Source organism: Chanos chanos, chromosome 8 (genome assembly GCF_902362185.1).
Source record: "Chanos chanos chromosome 8, fChaCha1.1, whole genome shotgun sequence".
In the NCBI taxonomy this organism is placed as follows: Eukaryota; Metazoa; Chordata; class Actinopteri; order Gonorynchiformes; family Chanidae; genus Chanos; species Chanos chanos.
The window spans coordinates 18,269,922-18,289,172 of NC_044502.1; the positions used below are offsets into that span (position 1 = coordinate 18,269,922).

Below are 19,251 nucleotides of genomic sequence, written 5' to 3' on the forward strand. Positions count from 1 at the left end.
TCGCAATTACAGCACCACATCTCAGAGCTGTGACAAAATATTTCAGAGCTAGCTTCTAACATCTCACAGTTGCCACTTTGTAATGTTGCAACTGTAATTTAAAATCCAAAAATTCCAGTTTAGCATGCAGTATGATGCTCAGTTGCAGCATGTTATCACACTTTCTTGGTGGATCATTTCTTTCATTAATTTTGTTTCAAGTTGCACTATTTGAAATGTACTGTATGCCAAATCTTTCCATTCTTCTAAAGAAAGTGCATTGTGCATGGGCTGTACATAGATCTAAAACGTGTGAGGAGTCAAGTGTGTTGTTTACTTTCTCTAATTTTAGCATCATTTGTTTATAAATATGTGTGGAGGGTAGGTGCTTTACAGCCTATAATTGTCACTCTTATGAAGTCAATTATAAGACATATGGTTGTGATCTTCAGTTACTAACTCTGACATATTAAATCGGCGCTGTCGAATATTAAACCAGACACTAGAAATATTCTTTCATACTACGAAATACTAAATCACAATTATGAAATGTGAGGTCATAACTGCAATGTACTGTGTCGCACTTATGAGCTGTTAATTCGCAATCGCTAGGGGAAACGTGCCAACCATGGGTGTCATATGTCCGTATATTGATCTCAGTCAGCAAATGTTGAATAAACAATATAAATAGATATAAATTTGTATTAGTGATACATGCATGGTAAAATTTCTGAATGAACTCTTCTCGTGTAAGGTATAAATTATGTAACAAGCTGTTAATAAGCTTGTATAACTATCCACTGTCGTTAATCCTGCGAAGCACGCGCCTAAACATTTGGAAATGTTCGCTGAAACTGGAAACAACTTTAACCTGCAGCACGAGCCAATAGGTAAACCACAGGTAAACATATCTCGGCGCACGGGGAAGTCGTGAGTATGTCGTCATCGATGCTCGTTGATTTCAGCGGCGAACTCTGCCCCCATCGCCTGTGTCATGGGTAGACCAGAGTAAATCCAAAGCACTCACTCAAATATTACATTTTCAGGACATATGTTGGCGGTTCCATCCACCCATCCATCCACTATTAATATGATAGGCAACATTTAAAAATAAAGTATATATTGTCTGTTACATTTAACAGAAAAGGTGAAAAGCTGCTTTTACTAAAACCTGCTTTTGAACCAACAGGGGGAAAAAAAGAAAAACAAACCCGTGCAAACGTATCGCTTTGATAGCATAGTGGTGCTGTGCGGCGAGGGGGCGGGAGGGGGTACCACGCTATTGACGTCAGAGTGAGTAGACGAGGCAGAGTTCTTTTCCGTTAAAGACAGAGAGAGGGGGAGTGAGGTTTCATTCGCCTGCCTGTCTTCAGCTGAGCTTTCGACGAAACGGAGCGCAGTCCATCCCGAGGAGACGGGGCTGCGGCAGGCGGACAGTCAGTCATGGCGGCGCCGTTAGCTCAGTTTGACGAAGACTGGCAAGATTTTAACGAGTTTAAAGAGGTTCCGAACCGACTGGACCAGATCAATTCTAACCTGGTTGACACGTCGGGCCTTGATGACTTCTCCGATCTCGACAACAGTTTCTCAGGAGAGATATGCAGCTTCAAGTCAATGGAGGACCTGGTCAACGATTTCGACCAGAAACTGACCGTGTGTTTCCGAAATTACAATACCAGCACCGAAAACATCGCCCCGGTTAAGCCCATCACGGAGGAGAATTTCTTAAAAGATGACGAGTATGTTGTTTGTTTGTTTGACTACTATGAAAAGCCCGAACCAGCTTCCTGCTGTTATCTGTAATCAGTGCTGTTTAAATATCCGAACACAGTTTGTTAGCATATAGCTAAGCCTTTAGCTTGGCACGTTGCTATGGTTTCTTTGCTTTTGTCATCTTACTTCATGTTTTTAATTAGTAAATGTGTGTGTTCCTGATTATAATTAAGTTATTTGATTATGGAACGTGCAAACAGAAACATTCTTCTTATTTTATGTGTAAACATTGGGTAAGATGGGTTGTTATTAATAATTCTAGTTGTGTTTCTGTGATAGCCTGCTTGTAGGCTCACACACTTCAAGCGCCAGTGTAAAATTTGAGTATAAGATGGACAGAGGCTTACAGTTGTTAAATGTACTATCTGTAATAGCACGGGAACTGCAATGATTTGCATTTATTTGCTGAGACATCTTCTGATATCCATCACATTTTACATTCCCGATGGCATATATAAACACTGTGATCGGGAGTAATACAACACTGGATGTGACAGGAGCACGGGGATGACTCTCCTGTGAAGTTTCCTGGGACAGTGGCAACGATCAACCTGTGCTGTTGTTCACTTTTCCAATACGTATGCACACACATACGTTAAATTATTGCTTTAAGCCTGGCGTTTGTCTCAGTGGTTTAAATTAATTGCAAACGTAAAATGTGTGCATGCGTGGAAATGATGTTTCTGATTGAGTTTTGATAGCAGATATGAGAGTCACTGTGAGGGAACTTTGACTAAAGTTCAGCCAAGTTAACGTGTCAGCACAGATCCTGCAGTCAACGCACTGGATAGCCTTCAGAAATATCCAGCTCACATTGGCAGAACCAGGAGAGCAGAATAGAGCCAGATCCGTTTGGATGGGACATTTAGACCGATTGTAGTTTTTCTGAGTGGTTGAGCTTTAAGACTCCTAATGAGGGCTGTCTCTAGATCCTATAGAAAGTACACACAGACTCTCTCTCTCTCTCTCTCTCTCTCTCTCTCTCTCTCTCTCTCTCTCTCATATACACACACACACATACACAGAGCAGAAACGACAGGGGAACAGTGTGTGTTTGATTCAGAATGGACAAAAGCCTGCAGCTAATAGCACTGATGATGTCCTTATTCTAGGCAAGGCTTCTAAACACGTGATTCAGCAGGAGTGTGTGTGTGGATAAGCAGCCCTATATGATGCTAAATGTTCTTGACATATCAGAGCAAAGAATCTGACCTTGATGCATTCATGCATGAGTGTGTTCTCTCTCTCTTGCACTCTCTCTTTCTTTCTCTCTGTCTCTCTTGCTTTTTTCCTCTCTTTTCATTTGTGTGAAGCTGTGACCGTCTCAGGTCATAGTTGAAAATTATTGCCAATTCCTGATGGTGAATGTGAGAGAGCATTTCAGTGTGCCCAGCTGTGTTAAACTGTAATTGGCTGTGTGCGTGTTTGTATGTCTGTGTGCATTTGTGTGTATGTAGTGTGTAATTTCTCTGTGACTAAACAGACAGGATACGCGTGTGCTGATACACAGAAAGAGAGAAAACATTTCAGTTTGTAGAGCATCTTATTGTCTCTTATACTGTCTGACACATACATTTGTATAACAACATAGTGTTACAGTATTTCACCTTTCTGTCTGTCTCTGTCTCTCTCTCTCTCGCTGTAGGATCTGGAATGCATTGACTGATAACTATGGTAACGTGATGCCTGTGGACTGGAGCACTTCTCACACTCGCTCATTACATCTTCCTACACTGAACCTCAGAGAGCAGGAGGTAATCCACCCATCCATCCATCTGTCTACACTTACATTTGTTTAACTCAGTGCTAAATACACAAAGCGGCATATATTTTTAACTAGTTTTGTATGTGTGTGCATGTGTGTGTTTCAGAAGCAGGATAGTCTGAATATAGATCTTTCTGATGATGAGGAATTGAGAGAACAACTGGACATGCACAACATCATAGTATCAGTGACAGAGGAGCCACTGATCACTGCAGAACAGGTAAATTCACACACGCACATGCACACACGTGCTCGTGCGCACACACACACACGTGCATACAAGCACACATGCGCACACGATCATAGCCACAGTTGCTGAGGAACCATTGTTTTAACTTTGGTCTTCATTGAGTATTCATTGACTTTCATTTCATCGTGGCTATACACTGGCATGCCTAACCCAAACCAAGAGACATGATCTCCTCCCTGCTAAATTTCCTTCCCCCGTATTCCCACTCTAATGAGGACACATGCTCCTCACAAGCACAGTAATACACACACACACACACACACACACTCATATTTATCCACCCACAGCATCACAGTATATGTAGATCACAGCTGGACAATTTCAGTTCCAAGTATGAGATCAGTAACTGGCTTTCGTTCATCCAAAAAAAGAATCATGAAAAGTGTGAGTCAGATATGTTTACAGTGAGGAGGGTTTACTGTGCGCACAGCCTGTTGTCATGTGATGAGTCTGTCAGTGTTTGTTTGAGATAAAACACAAGTCGTTTGCAGTGTGTATAAATCTAAAATCCTTCTGAGAGAGAATTACAGAGTGTTTTAAACACTGACTCTGTAGGCAGAGCTGCAGTGCGGACAGGGGTTAAAGCCAAGGCAATCAGGGCCACACCGCCTGAGTGTGCACCAGTCATTTTTAAGGTGTTAGGGTGTGTGGACGTTTTCCTTGCATCATGCTGCTTGTTCAGCTGACTTCTTGTTAACAGCAAACAGTTTTTCAAATGTATCACAGTTTTTCAAACAGTTTGCCACTCTGTTGGAACTGCCTGTTTATTTAGTGTCTCTGATATGTTCTCAATTCATCCATTTATTTAATAGGCTGTGTGTAGTACTTCTGTTGATAATAAAGTAATTTGGTTGATACATTGGGCGCAGGCAATAGTTATTTACATTTATCATACACATTCTGCCACTTTAATATATCAGATGCCTAAAAACAATCATACCAGATCAGATTAGTGTTGAACAGGTACAAACACACACACTCTCTCACACACACTCTTTCTCTTTCTGACGCTCATTCCTGCGTTGCAGGGATAATTCTGTTTTTGACACCTTTATTCTGTGTGAATGGACTACCTGTGTGTTTATTTTATGTGACTATGTGTGTGTATTAGGTTATTGAAGAGATTGAGGAGATGATGCAGGAGTCAGTAGATGGTGAGGATGATGATGATGATGATGATGATGAGAGTCCATCCCAGTCTGATTTGTCCACACGTTCATTTACGCACTCCAGTTCAACCAACAGCTACGAGGAGCGTAAGTAGAGCTAGCTGTATGGGGTGTGTGTGTGCGTGTGTGTGTGCGTGTGTGTGTGCGTGTGTGCGTGCGTGCGTGCGTGTTTCAGCGCGCGCTATTATGTAATAAATCTATGTTGAGTAATAGTTGTGGTGTGTGTGTGTGTTGCGTAATAGTGTTGCTGTATTTAAATGTTTTTGCATGAATGACTATCTTCCTTCTAAGTCATACATGTACGTGTGTGTGTGTGTGTGTGTCAGCACTCTTAAAATGCATGGCACATATTTGTGTATTTTATACACACAGTATTTCTCTCACAAACAGTGAGACACATACTAAATGGGGTTTCATCTTACATAACTAAAAGATGTGTTTGGCTCATTGCTATACTAACAGGTAAACCAAGCAAATGTGTACATGTACTCCTACAATATGTATAATTAATATACACAGTGGACAGGTTAAAAAGGGGTGTTTATGGGGACACTCTGGGTCAGTCTAATTACAGACCTGATTAAGTGGGCTGAGTAGGGCACAGTGACAGTGTTGAGTCTCTGTCCATCAGGCTGTGTTGGGTTGAGTAGGGCACAGTGACGGTGTTGAGTCTCTGTCCATCAGGCTGTGTTGGGTTGAGTACGGCACAGTGACGGTGTTGAGTCTCTGTCCGTCAGGCTGTGTTGGGTTGAGTAGGGCACAGTGACGGTGTTGAGTCTCTGTCTGTCAGGCTGTGTTGGGCTGAGTAGGGCACAGTGACGGTGTTGAGTCTCTGTCCGTCAAGCTGTGTTGGGTTGAGTAGGGCACAGTGACGGTGTTGAGTCTCTGTCTTTCAGGCTGTGTTGGGCTGAGTAGGGCACAGTGACGGTGTTGAGTCTCTGTCAGTCAGGCTGTGTTGGGTTGAGTAGGGCACAGTGACGGTGTTGAGTCTCTGTCCATCAGGCTGTGTTGGGTTGAGTACGGCACAGTGACGGTGTTGAGTCTCTGTCAGTCAGGCTGTGTTGGGTTGAGTAGGGCACAGTGATGGTGTTGAGTGTCTGTCAGTCACTCTGTGTTGTATGGTGTACTGCCACACGTTTAGGCAGGAATAGCTTTGCTACCTCCCTCACCCAAAATGAATCAGACATATTCACTCAAGTTTGGGAATATGTTATTCATTTCATCAAAGTAGAAGTGGTGGAGATGCTTACATTTTTCACAGTGAATAAGTCATGTGACAGTCTCGAGCTGTGGTCTCTCAGCCCGTCCTTGGTCAGGATCTGTCTGTGCTTCATCAGACCCAGTGCCATTCTAACCTTATACTGCCATTAAGTGTCACTTCCCCAACGTCCCAGTTTGGTTCTGTCTGACTGAGCCGCATTGATTCTCATGTGAATCTCTCCAGCAGTGTTGGCATTAGGCTGATGTTGCGCTAAGGGCTTGTTTGTTAGTGGTTTTCAGGTCCATGTGACAGATGGTTTGAGTTCTGAGTTCTTGAAACAGTATTCTATTCATATCTGAATAATACAAATAAAATTGGAAAAAAGGAAATCCTCAATATCTCTCTCTTTTTCTCTCTCTTTTCCTGTAGGTTTGAGGTGTCTGTGTGTGTCTGAGCTGAGGGAGGAGCTAGAGGAGGTGGAGTGCTCTATCCGGCGTCTGTCGGAGGATCTGATTGGTCAGTTGGCTCTGAGAGACGAGCTGGAGTTTGAGAAGGAGGTGAAGAACTCCTTTATTTCGGTTCTGATTGATGTGCAGAACCGACAGAAAGAACATAGAGAACGACTAAGGAAGAAGAGGAAGATGAAGAGCAGCACTGGAGGGCAGAAAACCGACAGAACACACGTCCCTGGAACTGTGAGGAGAATCACACACACACACCCCTACTGCCTTACAAGGAGTGTACAGTGCATGTTAGAGACATCAGAGCCATTCACATATTTCCATCCACAAAGTGTAGGAGGGTGTGTATGTGCATGCAAGAGAAAGTGTGTGTGAGAGAGAGAGAGAGAGGGAGAGGGTGGGAGAGAGGGAAAGTGTGTTAGACTTTTTTCCCTGCCTACTCTGTTAGTCTCTCTAGAAAATATCTTCTCTTTCTCTGGTTCTAACTTTCACTCATCTTTCTTTCTTCTTCATTCATTCTCTCTCTTTCCCATCCTCCTGTGGCCTCTTCTTTCTTTCTTTCTTTCTTTCTTTCTCTCTAGCGTTTCAGTATGGAGGGATTCTCCACTGTAATTCAGAACAGTCTGCGTCAGACATTCGGGGGTACTGGAGGGGACAAGCAGGTGCCCCTCTCCTCCTGTTTTTCCTCCTCCATGCTTTCATCTCTCATTTATTCTTTTTTCCCCCTGTTTCGTTCCTTGTGCCTTGCAGTGGAACCACACTCATGTGCATGGATATAACCTGCATGTCTGGAGCAGACTTTGTCATTCCCTCTACCTCAAATCTTGTCATTTGTCACTTCCTCATGTTTGCTCTAATTTGCCATGATGCTGCTGCTCAAAAGAGTCTCCACCCCCAACCTTTAGCTAGCCAATCAGCAGGCAGAGCTGTGATCAGCACTTTTCAGAGGATGAAGACATAATGTTTTCAGTTTTTCTTCAGCAGACATGGGCACGCATACTGTTTTGGGGTTTTTTTTGTATTTATTTAATCTTTCACACTGTCATACTCTTATTTTATTTCTCTTTTTTCCCCAAATGTCTGATGTTTTCTTTTTTTTTTTTTGTCAGGGTCAAATGTAATTTCTCTCCCTCCCTCTCTCTGTCTCTCTCTCTGTCTCTGCAGTACCTGACAACAGTGATACCGTATGAGAACAAGGCTGGAGCTCCATCTGTGGAAGATCTTCAAATTCTCACTAAGAGTTAGTCAGCTCTTACTTCTCTCTCAACCAAAATATGCAGTTCTATCAATTTTATCTAATTTTACATTCACATTCATGTATATCTGTGTGTGTGTGTGTGTGTGTGTGTGTGTGTGTGTACAGTTTTAAATGCCATGCGAGAGGACAGTGACAGAGTTCCCAGTCTTCTGACGGACTACATTCTCAAAGGTACTTCAGCCTACTACTTGTGTTTTTTTTCTTGCTAATTTGTTTTTTAAAATTGTTTTTTAATGTATATATCAAAATATATGCCATAGCATGTACTGTGTACTAGTCCTGTCTGTGCACTTGGCCCTCTGTATCGTTATATCCAGAGGACTGGATCATTTGAACATGTTGGTGTTTTTATTTGAGAGTCTGTGTGTTTGTATTTTTGCTCATGCTGCGTTTTGCGTCCTAGCGCTGGTCTGACTGCCCCCCCGCCTCAGAGGTTTGTCATGTTAGCTCAGAGACGCTATCACTGCAAGTCACAGAACTTACACACACACGCACACTGTCCATATCAGGTGCATTTCCAAACACTTTTTACACAGAGGCTCCATGTCATTCCTCCTCACTAACAGTCTTAGTAAGGTTGGCTAACGTTTTAAAAAGTTAGCATGTGGCCAACACTTAGACGAAGAGCTCTTGGATCCCCATTCATCATGGCAGTGCTGTTGCCAGGTAACAGCCTCCAACCCCCACCCTGTATGACAGCATCCCCATACTCCAAATGGAAAGTGAGTCTGGAAAGATCAATAGCAGCTTTGTAAAGCAAGTTTCCATTTAATTAACTCAACATTGTGTTGTAGATGTCATGTGCTTAGAAAGGAAAACAAAATTTCCCCCATCCGTTAGTGTATTATGAATCACAGCTCTGATGAAGACATTAAAAAAAATCATCTGTCCTCTGACTTTTATCTGAAGTGGACATAGTTACTGTGAGACTCCTCCTATGTATTAGACGGCAGTGTTTACCAGGCTGATGAATTACCTCTCGTTGAGAGTGACACTAAAATAATGGACACATTTATATGTATAATTTTAAAACTGATATAGTGTGTGTGTGTGTGTGTGACATGTTAGTGTCTCTGACTATTGTACCCTGCCCTAACTCAGGCACCCTCCACTGACACTCTGTGCCGTACAGCGCCCCCACTCATTTCTGTCCTATCCATACACACACACACATACGTGTACACACACACACCCAAAGCCACACAAATTTTCTCTCTCTCACACTCACTGCTCACACTCACACACACACACTCATAATCCCCTCCCCCCCAGCACACCTAAACACACACATTTTATTCTTTTCATTCTTTTTCTGTCTGTTTTTTTTCTCTCTCACCATTTTCTTTCATTTCATTTGTCAGACTTTCTCAGCTGCTGTTGCTGTTTTCAGGTCTTCAGTTCTTGATTGGCACACAGTTTGTGATTGACACATGCTCTGACCTCTCTCCTCCTCTCTGCAGTGTTATGTCCCACCTAGACATCAGGACTTTCCAGAACTCTCCAGAGGAGAAAAGTGAAGGACAATCCCCCCCCTCGTCCATGGGAGTCCCCCCGCCCCAGTCTCTTGGATGTGATTTTGGATGCCAGTTGATGCTGTGTCTGCCCACTCTCTTACATTAATGTTTTAATGGTTAATGTTCATGTTTGATTTTAGACTTTTAGAGCTTGCCCATATTCACGTGTCAACCATTCAGCATCATTCCTCTGAATTTAACTCGCTTAGATTGACCTATTAAGGGAAAAGTTTTGTATGCATTGTGCATGCAGTTCTCTGCCCTGTGTGTGTCTGTCCATGCACTAAAGATTTTTGTGTGTGAACAGTGTTTGTATGAGTGAGTTAAAAGTGTAGGTTTGCCAGGTATGTAAAAGGTATGTGTGTGCGCGCGTGTGTTTTTGTGTGGCTGCATTGTGTGTCTGGGTTCCAAAGGGGTATAATTTTCTCTTAAGAATATCCAAAGGTCCAACACATTTTCCCCATTTGAGATTATGGAGGGCATGTTGTACCCACACAGTTAGCCTGTCTAAATGTGCCATTAGCATGCTCAGTAGTGTAGCATAACAAGTAAATTCATTATCATGAATATTTAAATAGAATTATTAGAACTATTTTCATAATAGAGCGGTGTTTCTGCGATTTTCACGCAGAGGTAGTTTTTTGGTCAGGTGGCCTTTGTGTCCTGTGTCAGACATATATTCTGTGTGAGGAGGAAGGAGCTGAAGGCAGAATTTGAATATCAGGAATTCAAAGGATGAGAACATTTTGAATAACTTTCTCAAATATTTCACTATATAAACATTACATTTTAATAGTACGCGCACTTGATAAGAACAAAAGTACCAGAAGCGTTATTGTCCAGGTTAAAAGTGAAAGGTAATTTTTTTGTTTTGCCGAGGGCTAGAGAGTTTTGAAGTTGCAGGGCTTTCCCACGGGTCAGTTATTTTACAACCCTTATAAACACTAGGCAAACAACCTTTTACCTCACTGTGTGACATCACTTCCTCAGAGAGGTCTGTTGCCATGGAACCCAGCCCTCATTAACATACCAGTAGTGATGAAGAAAAGGGAACTCAGTTGGTCTTTTTTTTTTCCAATGAAAGCTCTCCAGGGTTGTTATATGATTTTATTGTGAAGTTGAGTAAGGGGCTATAGGAGGGTAATTAGCTGGCAGAAGCAGTTACAAACTTGTCTGAGAAATGTCACATGAGGTGCAGTAGAAGACAGCGGAGATGTCTGGAGATTGAGATGTTTAATAGTGTGTGTTTTATTTCAGATCCTTTTGGTATTTCAGTGATTATGAACATAATGTGACCATAACACACCCATTCTCACCAGAGAGTTAGACATTCACACACTGTCTGTAGTCCAAACTGTGTTGTGATGGACACACACCCCCCCCCCCCCCCGAAGAGAAGGCTTTGGTATATAGGTGTAGTCAGATGATGGTACAGATTACAGTTACTATAGGGACAAGGCACTGAACAGAGCAGCTGATGAAGAACAGCTCACTGTCTCACTCTCTCACTGTGGCCGGTACGATCCTGAGCCCACTGGCTGTTCACTGGGAATGGAGTAAGTGTACGTGTGTTTGTCAGCGCCTGCTATAGGTGACGTTTGTAGGGAGGCAACTGTCCCTCTCTTGAGGTTTGAGTCCAGGTTACTTTACTCCTCTCATTATGGCTGAGGTAACCTTAGCTATAAGGGGTCCTATGAAAGCGTGAGACTGGTGTGTGGCTGCATGCTCTTCCCTTGTGTAGAATTAGAGCTGTAGTAGCCTGTGAGTCCTTACTATAGGACTGATGGCTGATAAAGGAATACATAACGTAGCAGTATGTATCGTAGCCGCTGTCATGGACAAATGTTTTTAAAAAGGGATTTTACTTGTAGTAGTCTTGTTTCTCTGTGTTGTATGTGGGAGAGATGTTCCCAAAGTCCCGTAGATATGTTGACAGAGAGTGATATTTTAGTATTTTTAGAAGGCTGAGAGCATGGTCAACGCTTAGATGAGAATGCTTACAACAGTGCAATACATACATTACTAAATAGCAATTCTGTTGGGGACTACAACTCCCATAGTGCACTGGGGCACAAAAAAGTATTATTTGTGGTCGTCCTGTCACGATCATTTTCATGATCACTATCATTCTGAGTTGGTCTGGCTTTGCCTGATTGAAAATAACAGACATATCAGTACTAGGACCCCACGGCAGGGTCTTTACGCTAAAAGTACAGAGATTTATATTTATATGAAACATGATGATGGAAAGGCTGCCTTTGTAAATGCCTGATTATATTTTGTAGATAGGAATGGACTCCTGTATTATTAATTCAGCGTCCTTTTGTTTGTGTTGATGACATTAAAGTGGTAGTATGATGAGTTCATTCTGATTCTAATCGTGTAATAACCACGTCTTTCTTTAGGGGTACGACAGTCTGTTTCCCTGTATGCATCATACACTGTGAAATGACTGAATAAAATCTCATGTTTACTGAAAGTTGCTCTTAGCTCTGTCATCAGTGCTGCTCATCTTCTTAATCAGTACATACACATAGTAAAACATTAGCACATACCTACTTAACCTTGTTACCCCACACTCACTCTCTCTCTCTTACTCACATGCACACACACACACTCTCTCTCTCACACACATGTGCACATGGGATCTGAGACTTTGAGCTTCGGCCTATGTTCTGCTGTCTCGGTGAGGTCTTTCTTACTCCTCATGTCTTACTATAGGGGTCAGTGTTCAGGAGCTGGAGGTCCCAGGTCAGATTACAGGTTGGTGTCTGTGAACATAGTGTGTTCCTTCCTCACGGTGCTGAAGCCTTTTATGGTGTCCACAAACTCCTCCTCCTCCATGAACTAACAAAAAAAAAATTCATTGGCATAAATGAAGAGAAACATGGACAAACACTAGGCCAACCAGTACTCACAATCTGGCACCAGCCAACCAATCCACACAATCATCCAACATCCAACCAGTTAGCACCCTCACCCACCAACCTATCACTCATCCATCAACCAATCAGTTACCACACTCACACAGCAATTTACAACGCAGCACGTTCACCCACGAATCTACCCAATATTCCGTGCGTTCCCCCACCAACCAGCCCCTTATCACACTTACACAACAACCAACCAATCAGTATACTGACATACCACTTAAACGAAAAAAACTACCAAATAAGTCTGTAATCTTTGGTAAATAGATCAGTGTGTGCGCACCATGCCTGTGTGACCTCTGACAGGGCGATCCCACGGCTCCTCCCCCTCCATGGACTTCCTCTCTATCAGCTGACTCACACTGCGATGCAGGGAATTCTGGGAGAGGCCGTGGCTTGACATGTGGAGTGTTTCCACGGTGACAACCCCAAAGTCACCATCTGGTAAAGGCTCGTCCCCTAACACCTTACTGTCTATGACCTCCTGAAAGGGCGGAGACAGGAGGAAAAGGTGGAGGAGTAACATTGAATATTATGGAAACAACATGATGACATCATAAAAAGTGACTGTGTGTGTTACATATTCCCCAACTGTGCTCACACTGCTAACTGGAGAAGTGCCATTTTCCCAGTAAATAAGCAGCAGGTCGGGTGGTGAATTTGGTTACTGGTAAAGTCAACTGAATCAGTACCCGCAGGCCGATCAGTTTTCAGAGTGGCGACGCATTAATGATACACACGCACCCACACACACACTGATGTTTCTGCTGTAGGATACACCCACACTGAACTGACAAATGGACGTTTCTCTTATAAGGCAGGACCAATGCCATCATCACTGCTTTTTTTTCAATGTTACGACCAAGACCATTCATGCCTTGGTGAATTATCTCTTTAAATAATCTCTGTTATGGATCTTACACTCAGTTCTATTATATATATGTGTATGTGTGTGTGTGTCCTACCTCCATATGCATAGTGAAGGACTTCAGTGTGACACTGTTGGGGGAGCTGGTCGTGTCTGGCACTGTGTCAAACTGACAGAGGAAACACAGACACACACAAAACATCGATATGACATTATTACATACTTATTACATAACAACATTAATACAATTAACACAGTATACTTCACCACCACAATACTATAGCTATTATTAGTACTACTGACAAAATGAACCCACGTACAATTGCTACTATAGTCACTGGTCACAAATACTATTACCACTATAACTACCTGTATAATCACAGTTATAACTATTACTATTCTCACAACTGTTACTATCACTATTACTACTGTCACAACTAAAAAATCCATAAGTTTCAGTTCTGTCACAACTATAACTAATATTACTATTGCCATGACTGTTAGACCAGCCTCTACTAGTTTTACAACTACAGCAATGGGTCACTGCTATTACATATACTACTACTTAAACTATAACCAGTAATAATACATTTTATGAATATGACTCTCTCTCACCAGGTATGAGTTGCTGGGGGGGTTGGAGGCACGGGGGCTCCTGTGTTGCAGAGGGAGGGCTATAATGGGGGGTCTCTGGCGTGTGAAGGGCGGTTTGTTCACAGCTCTTTGCAGTAAAAGCCCAGCCATGGCAGCCAGGAGCAGTAGAGCCAACAGGCTCATCACTGCCATGAACCACAACTCCCTATAGAACGGCCAGACCGCGCTCTCCTCCACACCCCCGTTTCCACCTCCATCATCATACGCCCATGTGGGCAACACCACCGCTACAGACAGAGAGAGAGAGAGATATGATGAAGAGGATAAATGCACCTGATTGTACTGACACTTTGTTTTTCTTGGGTCTCTGTTTAATCAGTCATCATATTAAAAACATTTTCAGTCTCCATATATATAGTCAGTGGTTAATCAGTAGTGATAACTGACATATATACAGAGTTCAAGTCAGCCCAATAAACCTTCTGGCCACACATGGGGATTCCCTTGCATCTTCCAGTCTTTAAAACACCCAGCCGGTGATCATACAGGAAACCAGATACACTCTCACTGGCTTAGTCTAGTTACACACACACACACACACACACACACACCAACAGACTAAAGGATGATAATGGGAGAGAACTGACAGCGCTCTGACATTGATTTGGCTTGATTAAACGTTTGAACTTCGTTTTGAATGCGTAATAAAGTTGCTCTGTTTTTCCACACAGTTAGCTGCCTCCAAGCGAAACTATCCGTGCTGCAGCAGACAGATGGAGGGGGAAATGGGTCACACTTACCTGTGCTCTGTTCCGTGTTTCTATCTCAGGTCGGGGCGCCGTGACGCCTGCTCTGAGTATCATGAGAATATGCAGTCCGGCTACACAAACGTTAGGCCGATGTTAAGATGTTAGAATGTCATCGGGTCGGTTACACAAACATTAGGCCGACGTTACAGTGTCAGAGTGAGAGTCAGGCTCAGTGAAGAGATCTCTCAGCCCGTCTCTGCACAACGGCGACATTTATCGTCGGAGTCAAATAACAACGTACATAGCCACAAATCATTCCGCTACACGTTCAGTCAGATACGTCTTGTCCATACGGTCCACTTAGTCATTTCTGAGGGAGACAGACGAAGTCTGACAGACGCAGAGAAGAGTGTTCCCTGTGCTCCTCTCTGTGTGTGTGTGTGTGTGTGTGTGAGAGAGAGAGATCCTTTGCACCATAGCAACAAAGCTCTGAGCTGACAGATCAGTTTACCTGACCCTCTTGCCCATAATGGTGTGTGACCCAGTCAAGGAACATAAACACGCATCTATGCTGTACAGTCGGTCCTCCACATTCACGAAGGGTAGGGGCGCAGGACCCACGCCAAAGTCCGCGAATATTACAGCCGATATTTTATTGCACTCTAAAAATGCAAAAAGTTGCGAGAGACGCGACATACACCGCACACACTGCCATTTTTTTAAAACGGGGATTAAAACTTCGTTCTTGAAAGTACGATATACGACGTGTATGAAGGCCATAGCGTACCAGTGGCGGCTGGTGAGCTGGAAACAGAGGAGGAAGAAACCTCCAATTTTAATCTATCATTAGTTTCAACCTGCACGTTAATCCGCCTTGATTAACAATTAAACTAACGATTCGCAGAATTAATTGACACCAGTCGCGTAGACAGAGTAAATGATTACCAATATCATGACGTGATGGTATTATTTCTCTTTACTGAACTGTGTTACAATTGTTATACTCACATGTTCTTGAAATTTGTGGATACTTGTACTTTTCGCGTTCTTCCGGAACTCAGGGAGTACTAATGTCAAATGCGCTCGTCTGATTTGCATGAATTCTGCAGTTTAAATGCTCGGGAAACACTGTGGATTGTCTGAAGCTTGTGTGCTATAGCGAAAGCTACGGCGTGAAATTGATTAACAAGGATGGCAATAATCTGGATACATATAGGAAAACTAACCCCTCAATGTGTTTTACATAGTAGCTTTGTTGTGTCACGAAATTCAAAGTTAAAAAACGGAGGTTATTGAAGTAAAGTTATCTCAATTTCTGAGAATAAACTTTTAGGTTAGAAAAACAGGATCTTTTATCTGTAAAATGCATCAGCGTTGAGTGCAATTATCGATTGATAATCATGCACTCTATCATGTAGCCTACACTGATAATCATTTAGCCTATACTATTTTGGCGATTGGTGTAAATTATTCTGCGAATCGTTAGTTTTATTGCTAATTACGGGAACAGGTTGAAACCAATGAAATCATTGAACTCATTTAGCCTACACTGATAATCATTGAGCCTAAATGAAATCATTGAACTCATTTAGCCTACACTGATAATCATTGAGCCTACACTGATAATCATTTAGCCTACACTGTTTAGGCGATTGGTGTAAATTATTCTGCGAATCGTTAGTTTTATTGCTAATTAACGGGAACAGGTTGAAATCAATGAGATTTAAAGGGGAGGTCACGGGGCGCCATGGTATACATGTATAGATGCAGACATACAATACATGATAGCTATGTGTGTATAAGGACGTCAAATGTAAAGAAAACAAAATATAGACATAGCCTATATCGTATGTATAGCCTACATGGTGTGTGTATACATATAGCTTAGGCCTCTATATATATAGGCTATATATATGGACACACGATATGTGATGTGTGTATGTGTTTTTATGAGGATGTCAGATGGAAAGAAAAAACACAGAGACACATATTTTAAAGGAGAAAAATATATTTTATTTCCACTCTCTCCTCCCCTCGGCTGCCGTCTGGAGTATGTCCTCGAACACTTGTTCGATAAGCACAGCCACCAGCTCCTTGACTGAGTCGGCGACATTGTCCGGCAACCCGGGCAAGCGCCGATCAATCTGACAGCCCGGACTGATGTTCCGTGAGGGGGACTGAACGATCTCTTCCGGTGGGGTTGATATCCTCATCACCGAAGACTCAAGCACTGGAGGATCACAAGAGGTAGAGGAGGGACTCGAGAGGGTGGTTTCCTCAGGGCAAGGCGATACCTTAGCCCTGCAGAACCACTTTTTAGCCTTCCTTGCCAATATGGTAAGGAGGCCGCCGGCCCTCTTTTTCTCCTTCTTCTCCTTCTTCACACTGACCACCTGACCCATAATCGCACTCCGTCCAAAGAATGAACTGAGCAATGCGAGACAAGCGAGGAGTCGCCTCTTTTATAGGCGCCACAGCAGTGACGTCATCGAGGCTGTCGTGACGTCACCTCATGATATCGTGACGTCATCGCGCCGATGTGTGGCGTCATGTGCATTGAACCAAGGGTTGCTGGGGAAAGGCTTACGGGAACCCTCTTCTAATTGCCCGCTATGGACACACGATAAACAAACTGATAACCTGCCTCCTATGAGAGCAATGCCATCGGTAAAAGCAGCAAATGGAAAATCAGTGTAACTCAGTCTTTAACAAGCGGACGCGTTTTCGAACAACTAGCATACTAATCCACTGCTTTAAAACAGTCTAAACCGTTTAAAACTGCACGCATGTTGGGAACACAACGGTGGCATAAACGCGGTCACGGATTCCACTATGTGTAGAAGGGAAGCAGTTGTTTTAAAGATGGACAGAGACATTTATGAATTTAGAGACATCGTTCCGTCATCTGGCTCGCACTTTTAACATCCCACCTGGCTGACCAAGAGACACCTAAGATTATGTCACACGTATCAACAAATCTATGAACTGTCCAGACATATTTCTTGGGGAAACGAAGCAGTGTCAATGTAACGCCATAAGCGTGGTCTAGCCTATCCATGAAAACCGTGCATTATCGTCTGTTCAGGTAGAGCTTTCAAGGATCTAATAGTCTTGAAAACTCTGGTGTTGGACTTAATAAGGTTAGAAATAATATTGGGATGAATGTAAAACTGTTTAAGATTAAATGATGTTCATTTTTATCAACTCTGTGCAAACTTTCGAAGTACTTTCTCATGTTCATATCGTACTGTAACAATCATCGCAGCGCACCGATTAAAAAAACAACAAAAAAAAAAAACACTGGCTGCCTAGCGACAGTGAGTGACGCCACGTTGAAGAAAAAAAGGGGGGGAAAAACCAGCAAAACACGGCGTTGCCCTCTAGCGACTTTTAAGTAGGGGATTTACCCTACGCGGTAACGGCCCTTTTGTTTGCTAAGCAGACATATGGAAAATAATGGAGTACACCGCCTATGCTATTGCTACTTATCATAGATTTTTAAAAATGGAGTTTAGTCTGTATATATTTGGCTAATTCATAATTGTAATACTAAAACAATCGACATTGTCATTAAAGCTGTGTAATCGATCACCCAGTTGAAGCATAAGCGCACCGCATGAGTGCGGCAAACCGGCTGTAGATATTTTCTCTCATTGAGAAGTGAGAAGAATCGGGTTATCTGCTTCAAGTCGAATAATGTCATTCTTAATGTGCAAAAGGAGAAACCGTGTGACATATAGAATATTTACTCCATGCGATTTGGTATCAGGTTCTTAAAAAAAACATTCCATTCACAAATGCCGAGAATTTTTTTTTAAAAATCTACTACTGCTCATGCATGCTACCGTGAACCAAACCTTAAAGTACAAAACCCCTAATTGGGTACTACTGAGCCGTGGTCGTGTCTCCTTTTTTCTGTGCTCTGTCGCCTTGGTGTGTATGTGTGCGACCCTTCAGGTGTGATGTGTGAATGATTACCTGTCGACATGTAAATGCATGTCTATCAAATGTTTAGAAGTCAACTATAGAGTAGGTGCATCTGTAGTTGTGTAAATGTGTCAATGTTCCGTTAAAAGATTATTTGAAACTATGTTGCTACAGACTGATTATATGGGTTTTTGGCGAGTTTTTTCTTGCCCGCTATGAGAATGAAGTCAGGTGGTGCCATCCTTTTTTGTTTCTTGTGGGGCATGTAAAGCCCTTTGAGACTTTAAACAGTGATATTGGGCTCTAAATAAACTTGAAACTATACACCCACTATTTACTTTATCATTTCCTCAGCTTTGGAAATATCTAATATAAAATAATCTGATGTTTCAACGCATATTTGCTGGCTTACTGGCCTGCACTACCAAGCCACTTCAACTGGTTCAGAACGCCGCTGCACGCCTGGTGTTCAACCTCCCAAAACACTCTCATGTCACTCCGCTACTTACTACACTCCACTGGCTTCTGGTAGCAGCCCACATCCAGTTCAAGACACTGGTGCTGGCTTACCAGGCCACAAGAGGCTCCGCCCCATCCTACCTTCAGTCTCTGGTAACTCCTTACACCCTAGCCAGAGCTCTCTGCTCAACCATCTCTGCTCAACCATCTCTTGTCAGTTGGTGGTCCCCTCACTTCGGGAACCTGGCAGCTGTTGGTGTAACATTTGCTGTATGAGTTTTAGTCAGAAAAGCAGTGCATTGTTTTCACATGAACAACAGAAATATTTGTCCTCTTCCTAACACTCTCAGCAGA

The 19,251-nt window shown here is 42.7% G+C and overlaps 1 protein-coding gene across 1 annotated transcript; it reads left to right on the plus strand.

Annotated features, from left to right (window-relative positions):
* Window positions 1–1,333: 1,333 nt before the first annotated feature.
* On the plus strand, window positions 1,334–11,849 carry fez2b (fasciculation and elongation protein zeta 2b). The gene is made up of 8 exons (XM_030781611.1): window positions 1,334–1,718; window positions 3,398–3,506; window positions 3,624–3,737; window positions 4,879–5,023; window positions 6,567–6,832; window positions 7,763–7,838; window positions 7,962–8,027; window positions 9,317–11,849. Exons 1-8 carry the CDS (start codon window positions 1,423–1,425, stop codon window positions 9,331–9,333), a joined length of 1,089 nt encoding a protein of 362 aa, XP_030637471.1. The 5' UTR covers window positions 1,334–1,422; the 3' UTR covers window positions 9,334–11,849.
* Window positions 11,850–19,251: the final 7,402 nt, after the last annotated feature.